Source organism: Zalophus californianus, chromosome 4 (genome assembly GCF_009762305.2).
Source record: "Zalophus californianus isolate mZalCal1 chromosome 4, mZalCal1.pri.v2, whole genome shotgun sequence".
NCBI lineage: Eukaryota > Metazoa > Chordata > Mammalia > Carnivora > Otariidae > Zalophus > Zalophus californianus.
In genome coordinates, this window is record NC_045598.1 from 79,214,423 (window position 1) to 79,232,988 (window position 18,566).

General features: G+C 36.8%; 1 protein-coding gene across 4 annotated transcripts in view; it reads right to left on the bottom strand.

Moving 5' to 3' along the window:
- The window catches only part of ARHGAP29 (Rho GTPase activating protein 29), a 73,064-nt gene that overhangs the window by 53,151 nt on the left and 1,347 nt on the right, over nt 1-18,566 (bottom strand). Inside the window, exons 1-2 of one of the 4 annotated variants that reach the window (XM_027598413.2) lie at nt 8,896-9,052; nt 3,254-3,490 (exon numbers count right to left, since the gene is read on the bottom strand). In XM_027598413.2, coding sequence (XP_027454214.1) covers nt 3,254-3,458 — 205 coding nt within the window. In that variant the 5' untranslated portion in view covers nt 3,459-3,490; nt 8,896-9,052. Of the gene's footprint in view, nt 1-3,253; nt 3,491-8,895; nt 9,053-18,566 lie in introns of those variants that run through there. The other 3 variants (XM_027598425.2, XM_027598426.2, XM_027598421.2) reach the window with 3 other exon arrangements.

Consider the following 18,566-nt stretch of genomic DNA (forward strand, 5'->3'; position numbering starts at 1 on the left):
CATATGTAATTACGTATTTTTTTTTAAGATTTTATTTATTTATTTGACAGAGACAGAGCGAGAGAGGGAACACAAGCAGGGGGAGAGGGAGAAGCAGGCTTCCCGAGGAGCAGGGAACCTGATGTGGGGCTCGATCCCAGGATCCTGGGATCATGACCTGAGCCGAAGGCAGATGCTTAACGACTGTGCCACCCAGGCACCCCAATGACGTATCATTTCTATAACAAGTTCAAGGAAAGGAAAATGTGGCTCTTAAACAATCATAAACATATTAATCTAAGCCTAGTCTCAAAAATATGACTGAACACCTGAAGCAATAGTCGACTGACTTTGCACATCACTGCCTCATGAAGGGTAACATATATAAAGAAAATGGTATTCAGATTATACCAAAAGGTGATTTAACGGTATACCTACATTCTTTATTTTTAAAAGCTAACTTTTTTAGCTTTTTAACAGCCAACAGACATGGTAATGAACAATGCCAAAAATCTGGCATCCTTCCTCTTAAGGAAGCAAAACAAAATATTGGCAAGGCCACTGACAAGGCTCCCTCACTCCAGAAGAAAAACAGTGAAACAGCTTTTATTTGTCTGGCCAGTTTATGAGTAGGGTGGTAGTAAAGAACAGCAGAAGTGCAGGGAAAGTTCTCAATACCCAGAAGACAAAAGCATGGCCTATGTCTAGTCTATAAGAACATATATAACAATACCATCTCAAGTAATTACAGAATTTTAAACTTTTTACCTGCTTTCCTGAAGATTGTATCTCGTGTGATTCTTATAATAATTTTATTAAGGAATAGTTTGATACTCTAACAAGCTGAAAATCATGATCAAATTTGAACACAAGCATATTATTATATAGCATTATTATTTATAATGAGGTTAATTTATGTTTACACATACTCCCTTGTTTAAGAAAAACAAAAAAGGTTCTTTCAACTCAAAATTAGTAATTTCCAGATTTTAATAACAATGATCCAAAGACAGAAAACAAATTTTTGTTAAATCCAAGATTTTGAGGTAGCATATATATATCCTTTTAACTCTGATTAAAGAACCAAACATTCAAAGGTAAATAATGAAAATTCTCTGGCCATGGCTTACTAATGAGAGTTGGTTAAAAAACGGTTTTTACATTTTTAAAATTAATTTACCAGCCATAAATGGCAAATGTTTTTATTATTAGCAATAATATCAAGTATTTAAATTTTGAAGTACTGGTTTTCTTATTAAAAGGACAATATCTTGAGGCGCCTGGGTGGCTCAGTCGGTTAAGTATCTGACTCTTGATTTTGGCTCAGTTCATGATCTCAGGGTCGTGAGATAGAGCCCTGTGTGGTGCTCTGTGCTCAGCAGGGTGTCTGCTTGAGACTCTCTGTCTTCCTCTCCCTCTGTCCTCCCCTACCCTGTGTGCACACTCTCTCAAATAAATAAATCTTTTTTTAAAAAGGGTAATATTTTTATAAATTTTTAATATTTAATTTTCATGAAAACTGTATTTCCATATGCCTACTTTTATCTCAAGGGGCAGTCTCTTTTTGCCATTTTACTTAGAAACTTTCTCTTTTCTCACTTAGGATCAGCTTTCAATCCTCTTTTAGTCTCTGAATTATCTATTCACAAATTGAAATTCACATTAAAAAAACTGAAAATAAAGAGTTGTCCAACTTGTTTTAAATTACCATCATTTTAAATTTGTGAGACAGGGGATAAATATGCAAGATCAGGATTTATAAATGATATAAATCTCCTGAGGAAAACAAATAAAACAAATAAAAATCCTAACTAAAAATCTTATTTATACTAATGAACACTTATATCAATAATTAAAGAAAATTGGATTTTACCCTAAATTGAGGTAAATGATTTGTCAACCAAGGCATCATTTTAAATTTCACTTTCAAAATTAACCCAGTTATGAACTTACACCAAAAAGAATGACTTTTACTATATGTAAATTTAAAAACAAATTTAAAACTCAGTTAAGAACAAGGCTTTATTTAGAACTATGCTTCTTTAAATAAATGGCAGATAGTGTCATTTTGGTAAGAAATTTATTCCCAGTATAATGCTTAATGTATTTAGAATACCTTTCCCTAATAAAAAGAAAACTTTACCATTTAATTGACCATAATTGATTTCAAAATCAAGCTATTAAAATGTATAGGCAACTTTTTTTAGTAAATATTATATATAGTCTCAAAAACATGATTTATGTGATTGTTTTAAGGAAAATTCAAATACTAAAATTTTGAGGCTATAATTTAAGTCCAGTTATTTTGGGCATTTCATATTGAAATTAGGTTAGAAATAAACTCTTAAAAGCAGCATTTAGTACAAGATGTGATTTAGTCTCCCTTCTAGAACATATATCAGAAAATGAGTATTTATCTTATATGCACAGAAAATATTTATTGAACTCTTATGTCTATGAAGCCCAAAGAGATCTCATATAAATAAAACTAGGAATATTCATTTTCTACATCCAGACCTACCATTATGAATATGGAAATGAACTATTTATCACAAAAGAATAGGGGCTGTATCTTTACTATCATTGCCATCAAATCTGAATATAAAATTATGTATTAAAAGTTAAAAGACTTAGGGACTAATACCAAGTTGGGGAATGCAGATGTATGTAGCTCTTTACTTTAGGAGAACCAAGTCTGGTCTCCATTATCCATTTCTAACTAGACAGAGAATAAATTCTGTGATTATTCCTTAATTGAAGAATAGGTTATAGAACAGCAAAACAGAATTAAGTGTGATTTTAGAGAAAAAAAAAATCACTCAAATGCAGTTATTCCAGATTAAGTTTTAGGAACAATATAGAAAACTGAATCAAGGCAGAAGTATCAAAAATGTAGATGATAAACATTAGCTTGCTTATTAAAGACTAATCAAGGCACTGTATTACCATTAAGAAGGTTAAAATTCCAACAATCTAAAATTTTCCCATGTCAAATGGGCCTAAATGCTAAGAACCAAAGACTGAGTTTCATTTTTTTGTATTCTTGTTCCCTCACACTTACCAACGTTTCTATTATGTATGGTACTACATCTGATAATAAAATAGCTTACACCATAATATCAAACATCAAACATCTGGGGGAAAAGAAGTCATAAAATAACTAAAGCAGAATACCCTGTTCCTACTACTGTGTACTGTTTATCTGTAGCTAGGCTGGAATTTAAAATTTTACAAACTATCCAGTAAGAATGCTAAGAGAAAATAGTTGACAAACCTGAAAGAATAGCTTCTTTCAAATATAGTAACATATGCGAGAACTTCCTGATATCATTCACCAACTCCTTGATGTAATCCGGATCAAAAATGGAATTGGAACTTATGGACTTGAGCCCCATTTCAGGAGTTGTAACATCAGTAGAGAGTTGGCCTGATGACAAAACACGTTTTTTCTTTGTCTTCTTCTGTTTGTGAGCAATCATCCTTCCATAGAACAGTCAGAAAAACTGAAATCCTTAAGTGGAAGGGAGAAAAAACAAGAGAGAAACACAAATACCACATCAACCAGGGGAAACATTAGATTTCTACAAACAGCCCATAGCCCACCTCTGTATTCTATTTATGACAACAACAAACACTGAATTACTAATTTATTTATTAAGTGCCAGTCATCTTGACAGCTCTATGATATGCAAACTACTATTTTCTTCATTTCGCAAATAAGCAACCTGAGCTTTGGAGGTTAAATTATTTGTCCAAGCTCTCAGCTAAAAAATGATGAACTGGTTCTTAAAACCCAGATCCACCTTGTTGCCAAAATCCATTCTCTTAATAACTTCTGTGATTTTTTTAATTGTAAAAGTGGTTCTGAAAAGTCACTTGGTGGAAGAACATACTCTAACTCCATGACATCAGCTTCAAAAATAAAGATGCAATATGAGCTCTAACAAAAGAAAAGACCTGCTTTCAAAATCCCCTCCATCATTTACTGTCTGTCCTGACAAGCTGTTAATCATCTCTTCATTTTGGTATGCTCATTTATAAAATAGGAATAACATTCTGACAATACCTACCTCATGAGATTATTGTAAGCATTCAAAGAGACAATGGTATAGAAGTGTCTGACACATAAAAGAAGCTCGATTACAGTTAGTTCTCAATAATAATGCGCACACACACACACACACACACACACATACACACTCTAGGTTATCAAGTTTCAGCAAGAATAATTTTCTGTTGAAAACAAGTTCTAAGGGTATCCACTAATCTGATACATCCCGATTGGTTGAACAAATAAGTGTATGAATATCAGAGCAATATTTTTGGTAATTTCAGGATGGTACAGTAAAAACACAATCTTTTGAAATGAAAAAGACTTAGACTTGACTTCTGGCTCAATACTTTCTAAATGTGTGACCTGTATAATTTTGCTTATAGGCCGTGTGAAAATTAAAAGGGGATATAAAATTAAAAGACCTCATATGTAAAACAATCCTGGCACATAGATGAAACTCAGAAAATCTTAGTTTGTTTCTGCTTCATCCTCACATTTTATTTTCCAGAACTGAAAGTCCTAATTTTGTTTGCATTTCTTGAATCAAAAAGGAAATTACTGGAGGAATTAAGTTAGCTCAAGCATAATCATTAAAACATTTTTCAAATATTTTGTCTTCAATATTTTGATACTTTCAAAATGGTAGAATTACTAAGAACTTCTGTGAAATTTACAGTAGGAAGTTTTACATAATATTCACTGCCAGGTCATGTGTAAGATATATTATTGTATCATTGACTCTTTCCTATACCTCACCGAACTCCCTAGATTTTTTTCCTTCCTAATCTACAGTATCTTTACTCTACCTACTTCTGTCTGTACTATCATACTAGGTGAAGTACCACCATTTCTTGTCTGAGCTATTGTTACTAATTTCCTAATGATCTCTCCACATCCATTCTTACCCCGTTCCAAATGTAATGAGTACACTTTTCAAAACATGAATCCCAACATGTCATTTCTCTGCTTAAAACTCTTCCAAAGGACAAGTGAGAATCTATTGAGAACTCTAAGGCACAACATGAGATCTGGCTCCTACCTACCCATGCACTGTCATCTGGAGTCATAATTCCTACTGGACACTCTCAACACTCCTGCCACACACACTCCCTTCAAATTTTCCAACAGTACTTGCTTACCATGACCCACACAGTAGGAAATAATTTCACATCATGAGCCAGTACACACATTAAGTATGTTATGCTTGTGTGTGGTATGTGTGTTGGAATGCATAAATCAGATTCTGGTTCTGGCTAAGGAACCAGGTGATGTACCCAGATGTTTTCTATACTATCCCATTTCATTTTTTAAAATGCTCATTGCAGCCCATCAAATTGGTTTCATACTCATAATGGGTCATGGCCCTACAACGAGAAAAACACTGACTATTTGATTCAGGGTCCTATCTATATACAGTTCCACTTGCCTGGACTACTCCTTCCCCTTTGTTTACTCATTCTGACCTCAACCCAAAGATCCTGGACCACCCCTGCCCCTGTAAAAACCACCACCAAACTAGAGCAGAATCTCCTGTTAGATGCATTATAGCATCTTATAATTTTCATCACTGTACTTATCAAAGTTCAAATACATGATTCATGTTTTCCCATCTAGATTATAATCCCAAGGAAATCCAGACCATGTCATTTTGCTAACCACGTGTTCCCTGATCACAGCACAGTGCTTGGCACAGGAGTGAAGAACTACTCAAAAAACTATTTGCAGAATAAATGAATTTTCAGAATGAACACTGGACTTATAAAGTTGTAAAGTTGCAATTAATTTTTACAGAAAAAAAGGTTAACTTTGGATTGTTGCTGTGTTTTAAATGGAAAATATATATGGTTTTTCAAAAAATCTGTCTATAAAACACTATCTTCCAAAAAAGAAAAAAACAAGTATATAATGCTGATAAAGACAAGATTACATAAAACTGGAATCAAAGTTGGATTTCTATTCTTGTTTCTCTACTTCTGACTATTAAATAAGATTTCTCTACTTCTCTAATAGCTTTTAGTGCTGCTTTATTCAATATTCTTGTTAACCTCAAATTATTTCTGAGAATGTAATTTCTACATTTAAGCTAGTTCCAAACCTATCTAACATTAATCCTTAAATGTGTAGATAATTTCTAAAATGAGCCCAGGACAAATTTTTTTAGTACAATTATTATACCTAAGTCTCCCCACCAACAATAAAAACAAAACACTCAAGCACCTTGTTTGGGCAGCTCTTTTACAAATCACTCATTGAGAAGACTATTCCTAACTTAACACTTTTGCAACTTACTTATTAAAGTCACTCTGATTAATTTTGACAGCTTTTAGTTTAGTAAATTTGATCCCTGTCACTGGCAAAAAGATGGTTATTAAAGACCTATATCCTAAGTTTCAAATAAAACAATTCACCTATCTAAGCAATTCACCTATTTCACCATCTTCACGATGTCAAATTAGTAACCCAAAGTTGTAAGAAGTATTTCAAAAATCCCTAAACCTTTTTACTCAAGACTAAGAAAATCTATAAGCAAACAAAACAGGGAGGGAGGAGGGAGGAACTAAAAAGGGTTATTCTCTACCCCTAGTAAGCATTATAAGTAATGTAATAATTTTGTTATATATAATTTACTATTTTTCATATTGGAAACTGAAAAAAAAGGAAATATGACAGGTGAAAAAAAATTTTAAATAACAAAGTTAATCCAAGTTTTCATAAAATTGAACTATGATAGTGGAAAATTTGGAGGATATACACTTTTCAAGATCATCCACACTACCTTCCCATGTCTCAAAATGAATACCCTCTAGTTGGTGGTAACATAAAACGTAGTTACTAACATACAGCCACTGGCAATTTAATTAAATGAGGTAATAATATGGAAAGCACTTAACACTGTGCCTGGTTCATCATGAAGACTCAATAACTGTTAGCTATTATTACTAGCAGTGCTTTATTGTGGGAGATTGTGTTTTTTTTTTAATATACTTAAGTAATGAACAAGATGTGGCTTCACCACAATATATCTGTAGATTGTGAGCAAGAAATACAGCACTGGAAACAATTCCAGAAACTTAACTGACTTTGTGGAAACCTACTAAATGGCTTCCAAGTGAAGTTTGAACCGTGCAAACAGATTGTTGAGCAAAATATTTGCGAAACTCTCCTAAATCTCATGCAGCTCTTCCAACTCCAAACCATCAACATTAAAAACGTGTTTTATCCACTTAGCCAAGAAGTTTGTAGCAAACAGAATATTACTACACAAACCTACTTTCTCTATATGTTGTAAATTCTAAGTAGTATATGCATTAGAAATGTGAACACTAACTTCCCAGTATCTGAAATGTGACTTTCCCAAGACTTGAGTAGCCTGTGTTAATCAAATGTCCCATGCTCCATGTACATCCTCCCAAAAACACATCATTATATAAGTACTTTCATTTTAGGCACTAGGCTAATTGAAGTGTTAAACTGCCCCAAATATCTACTTAATAGTTCCCATCTTACTATTCCCACCTCAGGAAAAATTGCCAGATATTTCAGAAATCTGCTATTTCAGCACAGTTTCTGATTTGGTATGAATCTATTTAAAGATGCTTTTAAAAAATCAGAAAACATTCATCTTGGAGGTCTTCGATTATATTTTCGTAAATCTCCCCACAAAAACAGCATAGGGGCAAGTCAAAAGGTTTTATCAATAATATGCAAATAACTGTAATTTCTAAAGAAAGGCATGCAGTGCACATACACTTCATTCCTGGGCAGTTAGAACCTAGCACGTTTAAAAAAGAGGAAGCTGCCCAACCTCCCACGCCCCCAGAATGTCTAGCATTCCTGGCAGGCAGGGCTCCCTCTTGACCAGCCAAAATTACCCAATGCCAAAGAGCACGCTCCCCATCCCCGTATTTAAATACCGAGTGGGGAAACGGAGCAACCAAAAAGGGCAGCGGACATGGATGGATAGCGACAGAGGAGATACTGTCACGGAGACAGCTGGAGAAAGGGGAAGGGGCGCTCAGCTCCCGCCTTTAGCAGCTAACAGTCCTGCCCCCTCAAAGGGTGTGAGGCCAATTCCTTCTTGAGAATGAGAGTAGAAAAATATTATCATGGAGACATGAGGCTCAGTCATTAGGGCTCTTGGAATCACTTGTTAAGAAAAAAATAAAACAACAGTCAAGCCCCAAACACATCCACAACCGAATTGGGAAAAACCATTGACACTGAGACCTCGGAACGAAAAAGCTCCTCCTCAGCCCAAAAGACAGAGACGAGGAGAACAATGAACCACGGAAATTCTAAAACGTCTCAGAAATGGAACCCAGTTGAATTGAGGATTGCTCTCAGGACAGGTGGGAGTGGGGCGGGTCAGAGCTAAGACCAGACTCGGTAGCGGTCAAGAGCACATATTCTGGAGCAAAACTGCCTGGGTTGAAACCCGCGCTCTGACAATTACTAGACTGTGTGCTCCGCCAGGTTAACCTCATTTTCCCCGTGTAAAAAATAAGTTAAATAATCACGGACCTGTCGCGAGAATTAAATAAATTAAAATGTGGAGCAGTCTTAGAACAGTACGTGAACGGTGGGACGTTTTACATGTTTGCTTTAATTTCAATCGTCATCTGCTGTGGGTCACCATTCACGGCCGCCCGGCGCGTCGTTCGCCCCATCGGACCCCTCCCGGAGAACCAGCAGCACAGAGGACACGAGCCCGACCCTCAGCGCAGCCCGCAGCCGCCTCGGCTCGGGGCCGCCGCATGGGCCACCCACACCCTGGACCGCAACTGGCCCGCCGCACCGCGGACGACCCCAGCCCCGAGCCCCAGCCGCCGCGGCCGGAGCGAGCGCCGCCGCCCCACACTCACCGCGGCGCTCCATCCCGCGTCTCGGACGCGGACGCCCGCCCAACACTCACGGCCGCCGCCGCCTCCGCCGAGGGCTGGAGTTCGCCGCCCCCATCCCCCACGGCCCGCGGACGCCGGGCCAAGCCGCCGCCGCCGCCGCAGCCGCCGCCCCAGCAGCTACGGCCACCACCACAGCGCCCCGCTCGCTCCGCCCCCCGGGCCTCGCTCCGCCCGCCCGGCCGCGGCCCGCCCCCTGGGGCCCAGCCCATTGGCCCGCGCGCCCGAGGGGGCGGGGCTCCGGCGCCGTGCCGCAGGTGGGGGCGGCTGCCGGCTCCAGCACGCGGAGCGCGGGGTGTCAGCGGCTCTCCAGCGGGCAGGCTGTCCCCAACGTTGCAGGACGTGTTAGCCACCATGTGCGGCTTGCGGCGCGCAGGCGGAGCGAACCTTAGGCACAAGTCTCCTGATGACTAGATCTGGCTAACAAGAGTTTCTCAGATGAGCATCTACATTTCTTACAAGGAACTTCTTTTGATCACCTGTTCCTCATCAACGCCTTTAAGAAAACAAAAACAAAAACAAGACCTCACACCGGTAAAGTGTAACACGCCTGGCTCAACTCCCCTCTGTAGAGGGTAATATTTTCCACTTAGACCTATTTTACTTTCTTAAACTGCTCTCTCAAAACTCAATGAGAAAATGTCTGAGAGGATGGAATAATTAAGGAAAGAATCAGCGGCCCAAGCACGTCAGCTTCCATATCGTACTACACACTGGAACAAGCAATGTCCTTTGTGTCAGTGTTGGAACATTTAGAAAAAACTGATGGAGAAACAGAGGTCACATGGGGCAGCTGACTGTGGGTAATGGTGGAGACAGAAAAATTTTCACCATGGGAGAAAGCAGAGAAACACAGGAGAGTGTGAAGAGGAAAAGTAGAAAGAAAATGGGGGTGCAGACATAGGAGGAGGCAAAACCAAAGAAGGTCGGGAAAGGTGATGACAGAGAAAATAGGAATGAGAAATAAGAATGAGAAATAAAAGAAGGGAGAGACTACCTACTTACAGACAGAAAAAAATAATGAGCCTGATAGAGCCAACAAGTGAAGTAGTGAGAATAGGAGAAAATACTCATTGACAAAGAGAAGAGGAACGTCTTTGAACCCTTACAGGAAAAACAATGTTAGTGAAATAAAGCAAATGTGGTCCCTCAGATGCTACTTGGAGAAGATAAATATGAAAATGCTCAGCTCTTCGGTTACTTTAGCTGCACAATGGATTTTTCAGACTCAACCTACACAAATTTATCCCTTCAAAACCGAAACACTACAGTACTAAGGACATGTCACAGATAATCAGGAAATATCAAAACCAAACTGTCCTTCTAAGCATACTTAAAAAGAAAAATGCACCGGGGATTCTCATCACAGAAACTGATGGTGCCTTGCATGGAAACAAACTAGTAAGAGGAGAGGTCAGGAGTCCCTAGGCCAAAAGGGGACTGGAGCTGTGCAACCCTGACTAAATCATAAGACTTTGGGGAAGAAATCTGAGGTACTCATGCAACCTCAAACATCTCCTTACATCTATTTTAAATATTAATTACTTTGTGCTATCTTATCCACCATTACCCTTAATAAGGAGGACTGTGTTCCTTGTTGAAGTGGAGCTCACAATGTCACTGACAATGTGCTGAATAAGGTCCTTTTGGGAAGAAAGGGTATGTGGGGAGGAGGTGGTGGTGTGACAGAAACAGTGAGGAGCACACAGGAGGTAGGGAGAGAAAAAGTGGAGAAAGAGAGACAAAGATGTGAGAAGGTGAGAAGGCTGTGGAGAGGAAAGGCAGAGAGGAAAAGAAGACAAAGATGCAGAGACAAGCACAGGCAAAGAAAATAAGATGAATTAATAAGAGAGATAAAAAGGTGATAGAGAGAAAGAGATTGAGAGACTACCCACTGACATAGAAAGGGAAGGAGGGACACCTCTCACACTTCTAAGGAAGTGAAGCCAATCAGGCCCCTATGTTGTTACATGAAAAAGATAAATACAAGAACCCCAGGCTCCCTGATTACTGGGCTCTACTATTATTTTTGCAGACTTAATTTTTAAAAACATATCCACTAAACCTTAAACATAACCATACTAAGTTCAAAAGCACTAGAAATGATGAAGACGCCTAACATCTTCAAACTCCACTGGAGGAGAATGATACACTATGGACACTCACCATGGAAATCACTGATGACTAAACTGAAGGACATTAATGGGGAAAGAGGAAAGAATTCTGAAGGCCAATAGGGGTAGGGGCAGGGCAACCCTCAGGGAGCTCACAGGAGGAAAGTCTGCCCCTCAGATCTGCTCTGGGTTAATTTTAAGACCCTTCCCACCAGATCTACCTCAACACCATCTCAAAACACAACTATTGTGCATAGAACCTGACAGAGAGTGGGTCTTCAATGAATGTTAGACGGTTAAATTATAAGTAAGGTTATCTGAGGGAAATTTTGAGAAGTCTCTCAATCCCAATTCTTTTACATCTTTTTAAAAATACATTAATTACCTGTCATCTTTTCCACCCTTGGAAACATTTGCAAAAATGGTGGTTCATCTTAAAATTAAAAGGGTTATTTTATTAATTCTCCCAATTTGCATTTTAAGTAATTTTATATCACACAAATAGTATCTTTCTGGAAGTTCAAAATTCTTGGCTTATAATTAAATTGTAAAATGCTACCAAAAAAAAAAAAAGTAAACCCATCTACCTATGGTAGAAGTCCAGTGTCTTAAAATGTTCAATGAGTTGCAGAAAAAAACATTTACGAAAGCAACATGTAATTGAAAATAAACTACTTGTGTTTTTACCAATTTACATCATCTCTGTTATTTTTTTCCTTCTGAAACAGAAACTCACATCCTCTATATGCTGCCCTTGAATCAGCTACTCTATAAAGCCTCCAATTGCTTATTGTTAAAATCTTTTTCATGTGTTCTCTGCAGTGTTAACTAGCCGGTATTGTTATTTTTGCTAGGTAGGTGTCTTCATATTCCTGAAGTTGTTTCTGTAGTTTAGGTAGCCTACTTTTCATAACAGAACATGGGTCTAAAAACGTTTTACAATGTCTACAGACATTTTTGGTTGTCACAACTGGGGAGGGGGTTGTACTGACATCTAGTGGGTAGAGGACAGGGATGCTGCTAAAACATCTTACGTGCACAGGAGAGCAGCCCCCCCGACCTTTATACCCCCACTCCTAACAGAGTTATCAGGCCTACATAGTGTCAAGGTTGAGAAATAATGTCAAGGTTGAGAAACTCTGCTCTAGGCCTAAATACTACTTCATAAGCAATATAGAAAAATAATGCTGAATTATATCATAGGATGTACCCAGCAAAATCTAGACTGTGGGTCATTTTATAGAACAAATAACATAATTTCTTAAATAAATGTCAAGGAAAAAGATGGAAAGAAATATGTAGATTTAAAAAGGCTTAAATTTTTAGACACATCAAGTGCAGGAATAAATGAGACCAGACTTGCCCTTCCACTATATTCTTTTCAGAACTGGACCACAGACAACATAGAACTATGATCCTTGAGATATGGGATCGCAAACAAATGAGGTAGGCCTTCAACTGCCCCACCTTTCTGCCTGGAGGCACATTCTAGACCACGGCACAGGAAGTAGAAAGACAAGCAGAGCAGATCGGGGCAGCTGGAATCTGTAGAACAGAGTACCAAAGAGGAAGGAGGTAGGCAAAGATGAGCTCCAGAAATCTGCCCAGGCGATCCCTTAATTCTCTTGCGGAATCCAAAGCCACACACGTGTGGGTGAAATCCCACCAAGGATAGGCAAAGAATTTCCAGGAAGTTGTAACTGAACAATTTCCAGGGCTCCCACAGGTCTGGAAGACCTCTGAATTTTCATCAGCCAGAGTTGAGAGACCTGATGAACCTGACAACGAGGTCCCAAAATGGCATGTGTTGATGGTAAAATCTAACTCAGACCTAACAAATATGGTATTCTAGATTCACCCCCCAAAAAAGCCTTAAAACAAGCCTCATTCTGTAAATTTAAAAAATTCATATTTAAAACAAAAGTAATAACGATGTGCTGTGGCATTCACAACATATACAGAAGTAAAATGTATGACAATAGCACCAAGTAAGGAGGGAAATGAAACTATACAATAAGGTTCTTACATTATATGTGAAGTAGCATAATATTATTTGAAGGTGTATAATAATAATAAATAATCATAAGAGGAAGCTAAAAATGTGTATTAAAATCTTTACAGATACATTTAGGAAGCCAATAGAGGACATAAATGGAATTTTAAGGAATTAATCCAAAAGAAGGCAGGACAAGAATAAAAAGACAGAGGAGAAAACCAAACAGATGACAAATTAAAAACAAACAGCAAGATAGACCTAAGCCCAATGATAGCAATAATTACATTAAATATAAATACTCTAAGCACCCCTATAAAAAGGCAGAGATTATCAGACTGAATAGAAAAATAAAACTCAACCACATACTGCCTATAAGAAATAGACTTGAAATATAAAGACCAAGATAGATTGAAAGCAAAACAACAAATAAAGATGCATCATGCAAATCAAAAGAAAGCAGAAGTAACTCTAGTATATTAGACAAGGAGTTTTACCAGGATAGGATATCATAATGTTAAATGAATCAATTAGTCATAAAGACATAATCCTACAAATGTTTGCACCTAAAAAGAGCTCCAGAATATATGAGGCAAAAACTGACAGAAATGTGAGGAAAAATAAACAAATCCCAATGATAAGATTTCAACAATCCTCTTTCATTAACTGATAGAACAAATAACAGAAAATCTGTAAGGATATAGAAAAGTTGAACAGTACTATCAACCAACTTGACCTGATAGACATTTATAGATTACTCCACCCAACAACAGCAGCGTACACATTCTATTCAAATGCATATAAACTATTCACTAAGTCAGACTATATATGGGACCATACAAAAATAAATTTAAGGGATTTGAAATCATATAGGGTATGTACTCTGACCCAACCAAAATTAAATTTGGAATTAATAACAGAAAAATAACTGGAAAATCCTCAAATATTTGGAAATTATAAAATATACATTTAAATAATATTTTGAACTGAATGAAAATGAAAACACAGAATTTCAAAATGTGTAAGTTACACAGTAAAAGCAGTGGTTAGGTAAATATGCAGTTTTAGATGCTTTTAAAAATAAAGTTCTAAAATCAATGATCTAAGCTTCCACTTTAAGAAGCTAGAAAATGAAAAGCAAATTAAACAGGGTAAGAGAAAGGAAATAACGGTAAGAGTAGAAACAGATACAGAAAACAGACAACAGAGAAAAATGAATGTAACTAATAGCTGGTTTTTTGAAAAGAGCAATTAAATAGATAAATACTTAGCCAGACTGATTAAAAAAGGAGAAAATGCAAATTACTAAAATCATGAACGAAATAAGAAATATCAGTACAGACCCTACAGATATTAAAAGGGTAACAGAAATGTTACCAAGACTTTGCCAGTTCAACAACTCAGATGAAATGGGAAAAATTCCTAGAAAGATACAAATGACCAAACCTAACACAAGAATAGAAAACCGAAATAGCCTTACATGTATTAAAGAAATTGAATTTATAATTTAAAATGTCTACAAAGAAAACTGCAGACCCAGATGGGCTTAATGATGAACTCTATTGAACCAGACAAAATAATCCTACAAAAACTCTCAGAAAATAGAGGAGGCAGGAACACTTCCCAACTCATTCTATGAAATCAACATCACCCTGATAACAAAATCAGACAAAGACATTAAAAGAAAACTTTAGGCAAAATTTCGTAACGCAGTATTAGTAAGTCAAATCCACCAATATATAAGAAAGGATAATACATTATGACCAAGAAGGGTTTGTCCCAGGAATGCAAGCTTACTTTAATATTCAATAGAGAAAAACCATCTGACAAAATTCCACATCAATTCATGATTAAAGCAGTCAGCACAGAAAATAATTTCAACCTGATAAAAGGCATCTACAAAAAATCTACAGCTAGCATCATGATGAAGGACCATGTTTTCCTCTCAAGATAAGGATTCATATTGTTACTGAAGGTCTCTGCCAGTACAATAGAACAAGACAAAGAAATAAAACACATTCAGATTGAAAAGGAAAAAGTAAAACACTTTATTCCAAGTTGACATGTTTGTATACCTAGAAAATCCTAGGGAACCTATAAATAAGCTACTACAACTAATAAATGAATATTATAAGGTCACAGAATATAAAGTCAGTATACTTCAAATTTATTTCTATATACTAGCAACAAACAATTGGACAATAAAATTTTAGAAACTAGTACCATTTACAATTACATCAAAAAACAAGATTTTTTAGGAATAAATTTAATAAAACACATACAAGATCTTAAATTTAAAACTACAAAACACTAATGCAAGAAATTAAAGAAGTGAATAAATCAACAAGTTTACCATGTTCATGGATTGGAAGACTCAATACTGTTAAAACTTTTATTTCTCTCAAATAGATCAATAGTTTGAAGTAATCCTAAACAATATTCCTCCTGGCTTTTTTGTAGAAATTGACAGGCTGAGTGTAAAATATATATGATTATGGAAAAGAACTGGAATGGTCAAAACAATTTTGAAAAAGAACAGTTTGAGGACTTACACTGCCTGATTTCAAAACTTAACTACAGAGCTACAGTAATCAAAATAGCATGACATTGATTTAGAGACACGCATTAACATAATAGAATAGAGTCCAGAAACAGAACCACATATATACAGTCAACTGATTTTCAAGAGGTGTCAAAGTAATTCAATGGGGGAAAAAATAGTCTCTTCAATAAATGATGGGGAAATAAGTTGATATCCATATGAGAAACAAATGATCCTGGACTCTTACTTCACAGCATACCTTAAATTAAACTCAACATGTATCATAAACCTAAACATATAACCTAAATCTATCAGCCTTTTAAATTCAGGACTCAGAGGGGGCAGCTGCCTGTTTTTATAAATAAAAGTTTGGCGGAAACACAGCCATCCCTAAATGTTTACGTATTGTCAATAATTGCTGTTGAACTACAACAGCAAAGTTGAATAGTTGAGGTGCTACAGTCTACAAGCCTAAAATATTTATAATCTAGTCCTTTAAGAAAAAGTTCGAGAATCCCTCCCTTTCAAGAAAACATGGGAGAAAATCTAGGGAACAGTTTCTCAAACAGACACAAGAAGCAAGAACCACAAAAGAAAACATTGTTAAACTGGACATCATCAATATTTAGAACCTCTGCTCTTTGAAAAACAACTTAAGAAATGAAAGATAAGCCACAAATTGGGAGAAAATATCTGACAAAGGAATTGTATCCAAATTATATCAAGAACTGTTATAACTCAATAAGAAACAAACAACCCAATAAATTAATGAGTAAAATATTTGAACAGAAACTTTGCAAAAGAAGATACACAAATGGGCAATAAGCACCTGAAATAGTGTTCAACATCATTAGTACCAGGGAAATGCAAATTTAAACCACAATGAGATACCACTAAATATCTATGAGAATTCCTAATTTTAGCTAGAATTAAATATCAAATTTTGGGTAGGATGTAGAGCAACTAAAACTCTCACACATTGCTGCTACATGAAGTACCACTTTGGAAAACAGGCTGGCAGTTTCTTATACAATTAAACATACGTTTACCATACAACCCAGCAGAAATGAAAACGTATGTTCATCCAAAAACTTGTACATAAATGTACACAGCAACTTTTTTTCATGAGAGTCAAAAACTGGAGAAAAACCAAAGGTCCATCAACTGATGAATGCATAAACAAATTGTGACATAGCCTTAAAATGGAATACTATTTAACAACAGATATCCATGATATAGCAAAAACCATGGGTAAATCTCAAAAGCGTTATGTTAAATGAAAGAAGCCAGGCACAAACGAATATATACTGTATAATTCCATTTACATTAATTCTAGAAGATGATGAACCTAATCTTTAGTAACAAAAAGCATGATTTGTTGCCTGGGGACAGGAGTTGTAGTGTGATGGGGGGTTGTTCCAAATGAGCAGGAGGGAACTTTTTGGAGTGATGGCAATGTTCTAAGATCTTGATTTACAGAGGTAATTACATGGGTGTACATGTTTGTCAAAACTCACTCAAAGTGTATAAAAATCTGATAGCATGCTAGTGCTCAATGAATATTAGATAAATAAATTATAAAATTACAGAATGGTACATTTGAATAGTCCTTCAAACTCAACTGACTCCCTTCCTTAATACTTTTCAAACTATTTTCCATCTTCTTCCTTGGGAAGGAAGACTATGGTATTTGAAAACTTTCCCAATGACAAATACTGAAACATTTTCTAAGAAAAAGAAAAATTCTTATCTAAGGAGGCAGTACAAGCAAATGGCTATTTTGCTTATCAGAGTAATAATAAAGATAAAGAAGGAAGGGTAAACACTCCACAAAAATCCTCATGTACCAAAACATGTTCCTGACTTTCCTTTTAAACCTCCTTGTTTCTTTACACATCCATGTGTCCTTATGTACTGTGGCTCATCATCATCTGGAGCTGAGGTAGGAAACGAAAAACAAACAAAATAGCCTTCAAAGCAAAATCACGGAAGCTGATCAGTAACATCCTGGTATGCATTACATATAACCAGCAATTCTGTCCAGAAGGGCCTTTCTGCCTTCTGTGCTTACTGAAATTATTCTCTTAATTTCAATCTCACACAAAACATCATTTCTTCCAAGAAGTCTTTTCATTTCATCCCCTCCACTGAAAATAAATCATCCCTCTACTTTCCTATAGGACATTTAATATACTTTCCTGGGTAACCCAATATATTATGCCTTGGGCCCTATCAATTTGTAACTACCTATGAAAGTTTCCACAGGACCCTGTCTAACATACAGTGGGATGAAACTCAAGTATCTGGGTGACTGCTGAATGAATCACCAATGGCACAGGAATCCAAATCCTTCCAGGGGGCCTTCTGGGTGTGGGCTTTGTTCAACACAGTGCTGACTCCTGGGACCAACAGCAGTGGTTGTAGAAGCCCACATTCCTAGGTCAAGGGCTTCTACAGCTGGGAAGTGAAGGCACCGATAATTTAGGTGGATGTTCTATTTTAGACAGATGGGCAGAGTAGGAACGACCAGCCACCACCGATTTGCTGAACAGTGCTTTCTTCATCTCAGCCAAAGTTCTATTTCCTACCAATTTGGGGACTGAAACATTTTCTACCCAGACCTACCTTACTTTCCTTCAAGTTCACTCTCAAACCCTTCTCAGAATCAGATGACCAGAGCTATTTGTGCCATAAAGCTAATGAATTTTAAGTGTCAGGGCTCCTCACTTGCACTGTTCCTACAATCAGGAAGCATTTCTAATTATGCATTTCTGGCAAACTGCCTAAAGAAATCTCTGAAGAAAGGAATCTAAATCTCCAAGATTCTCATAATTTGTTCTGACTTCTTTACTCATGAATTCTTTTTTTTGAAGAGAAAACCCCTTTCCCAAATGGAATGAAGATGCAAAGCTAATTCCCACTAAAAGAGGAAAGGAAAAGAGAAATGAGGAACAAAAAGCTTGATGGCAATTTTGGCTCCACCAGA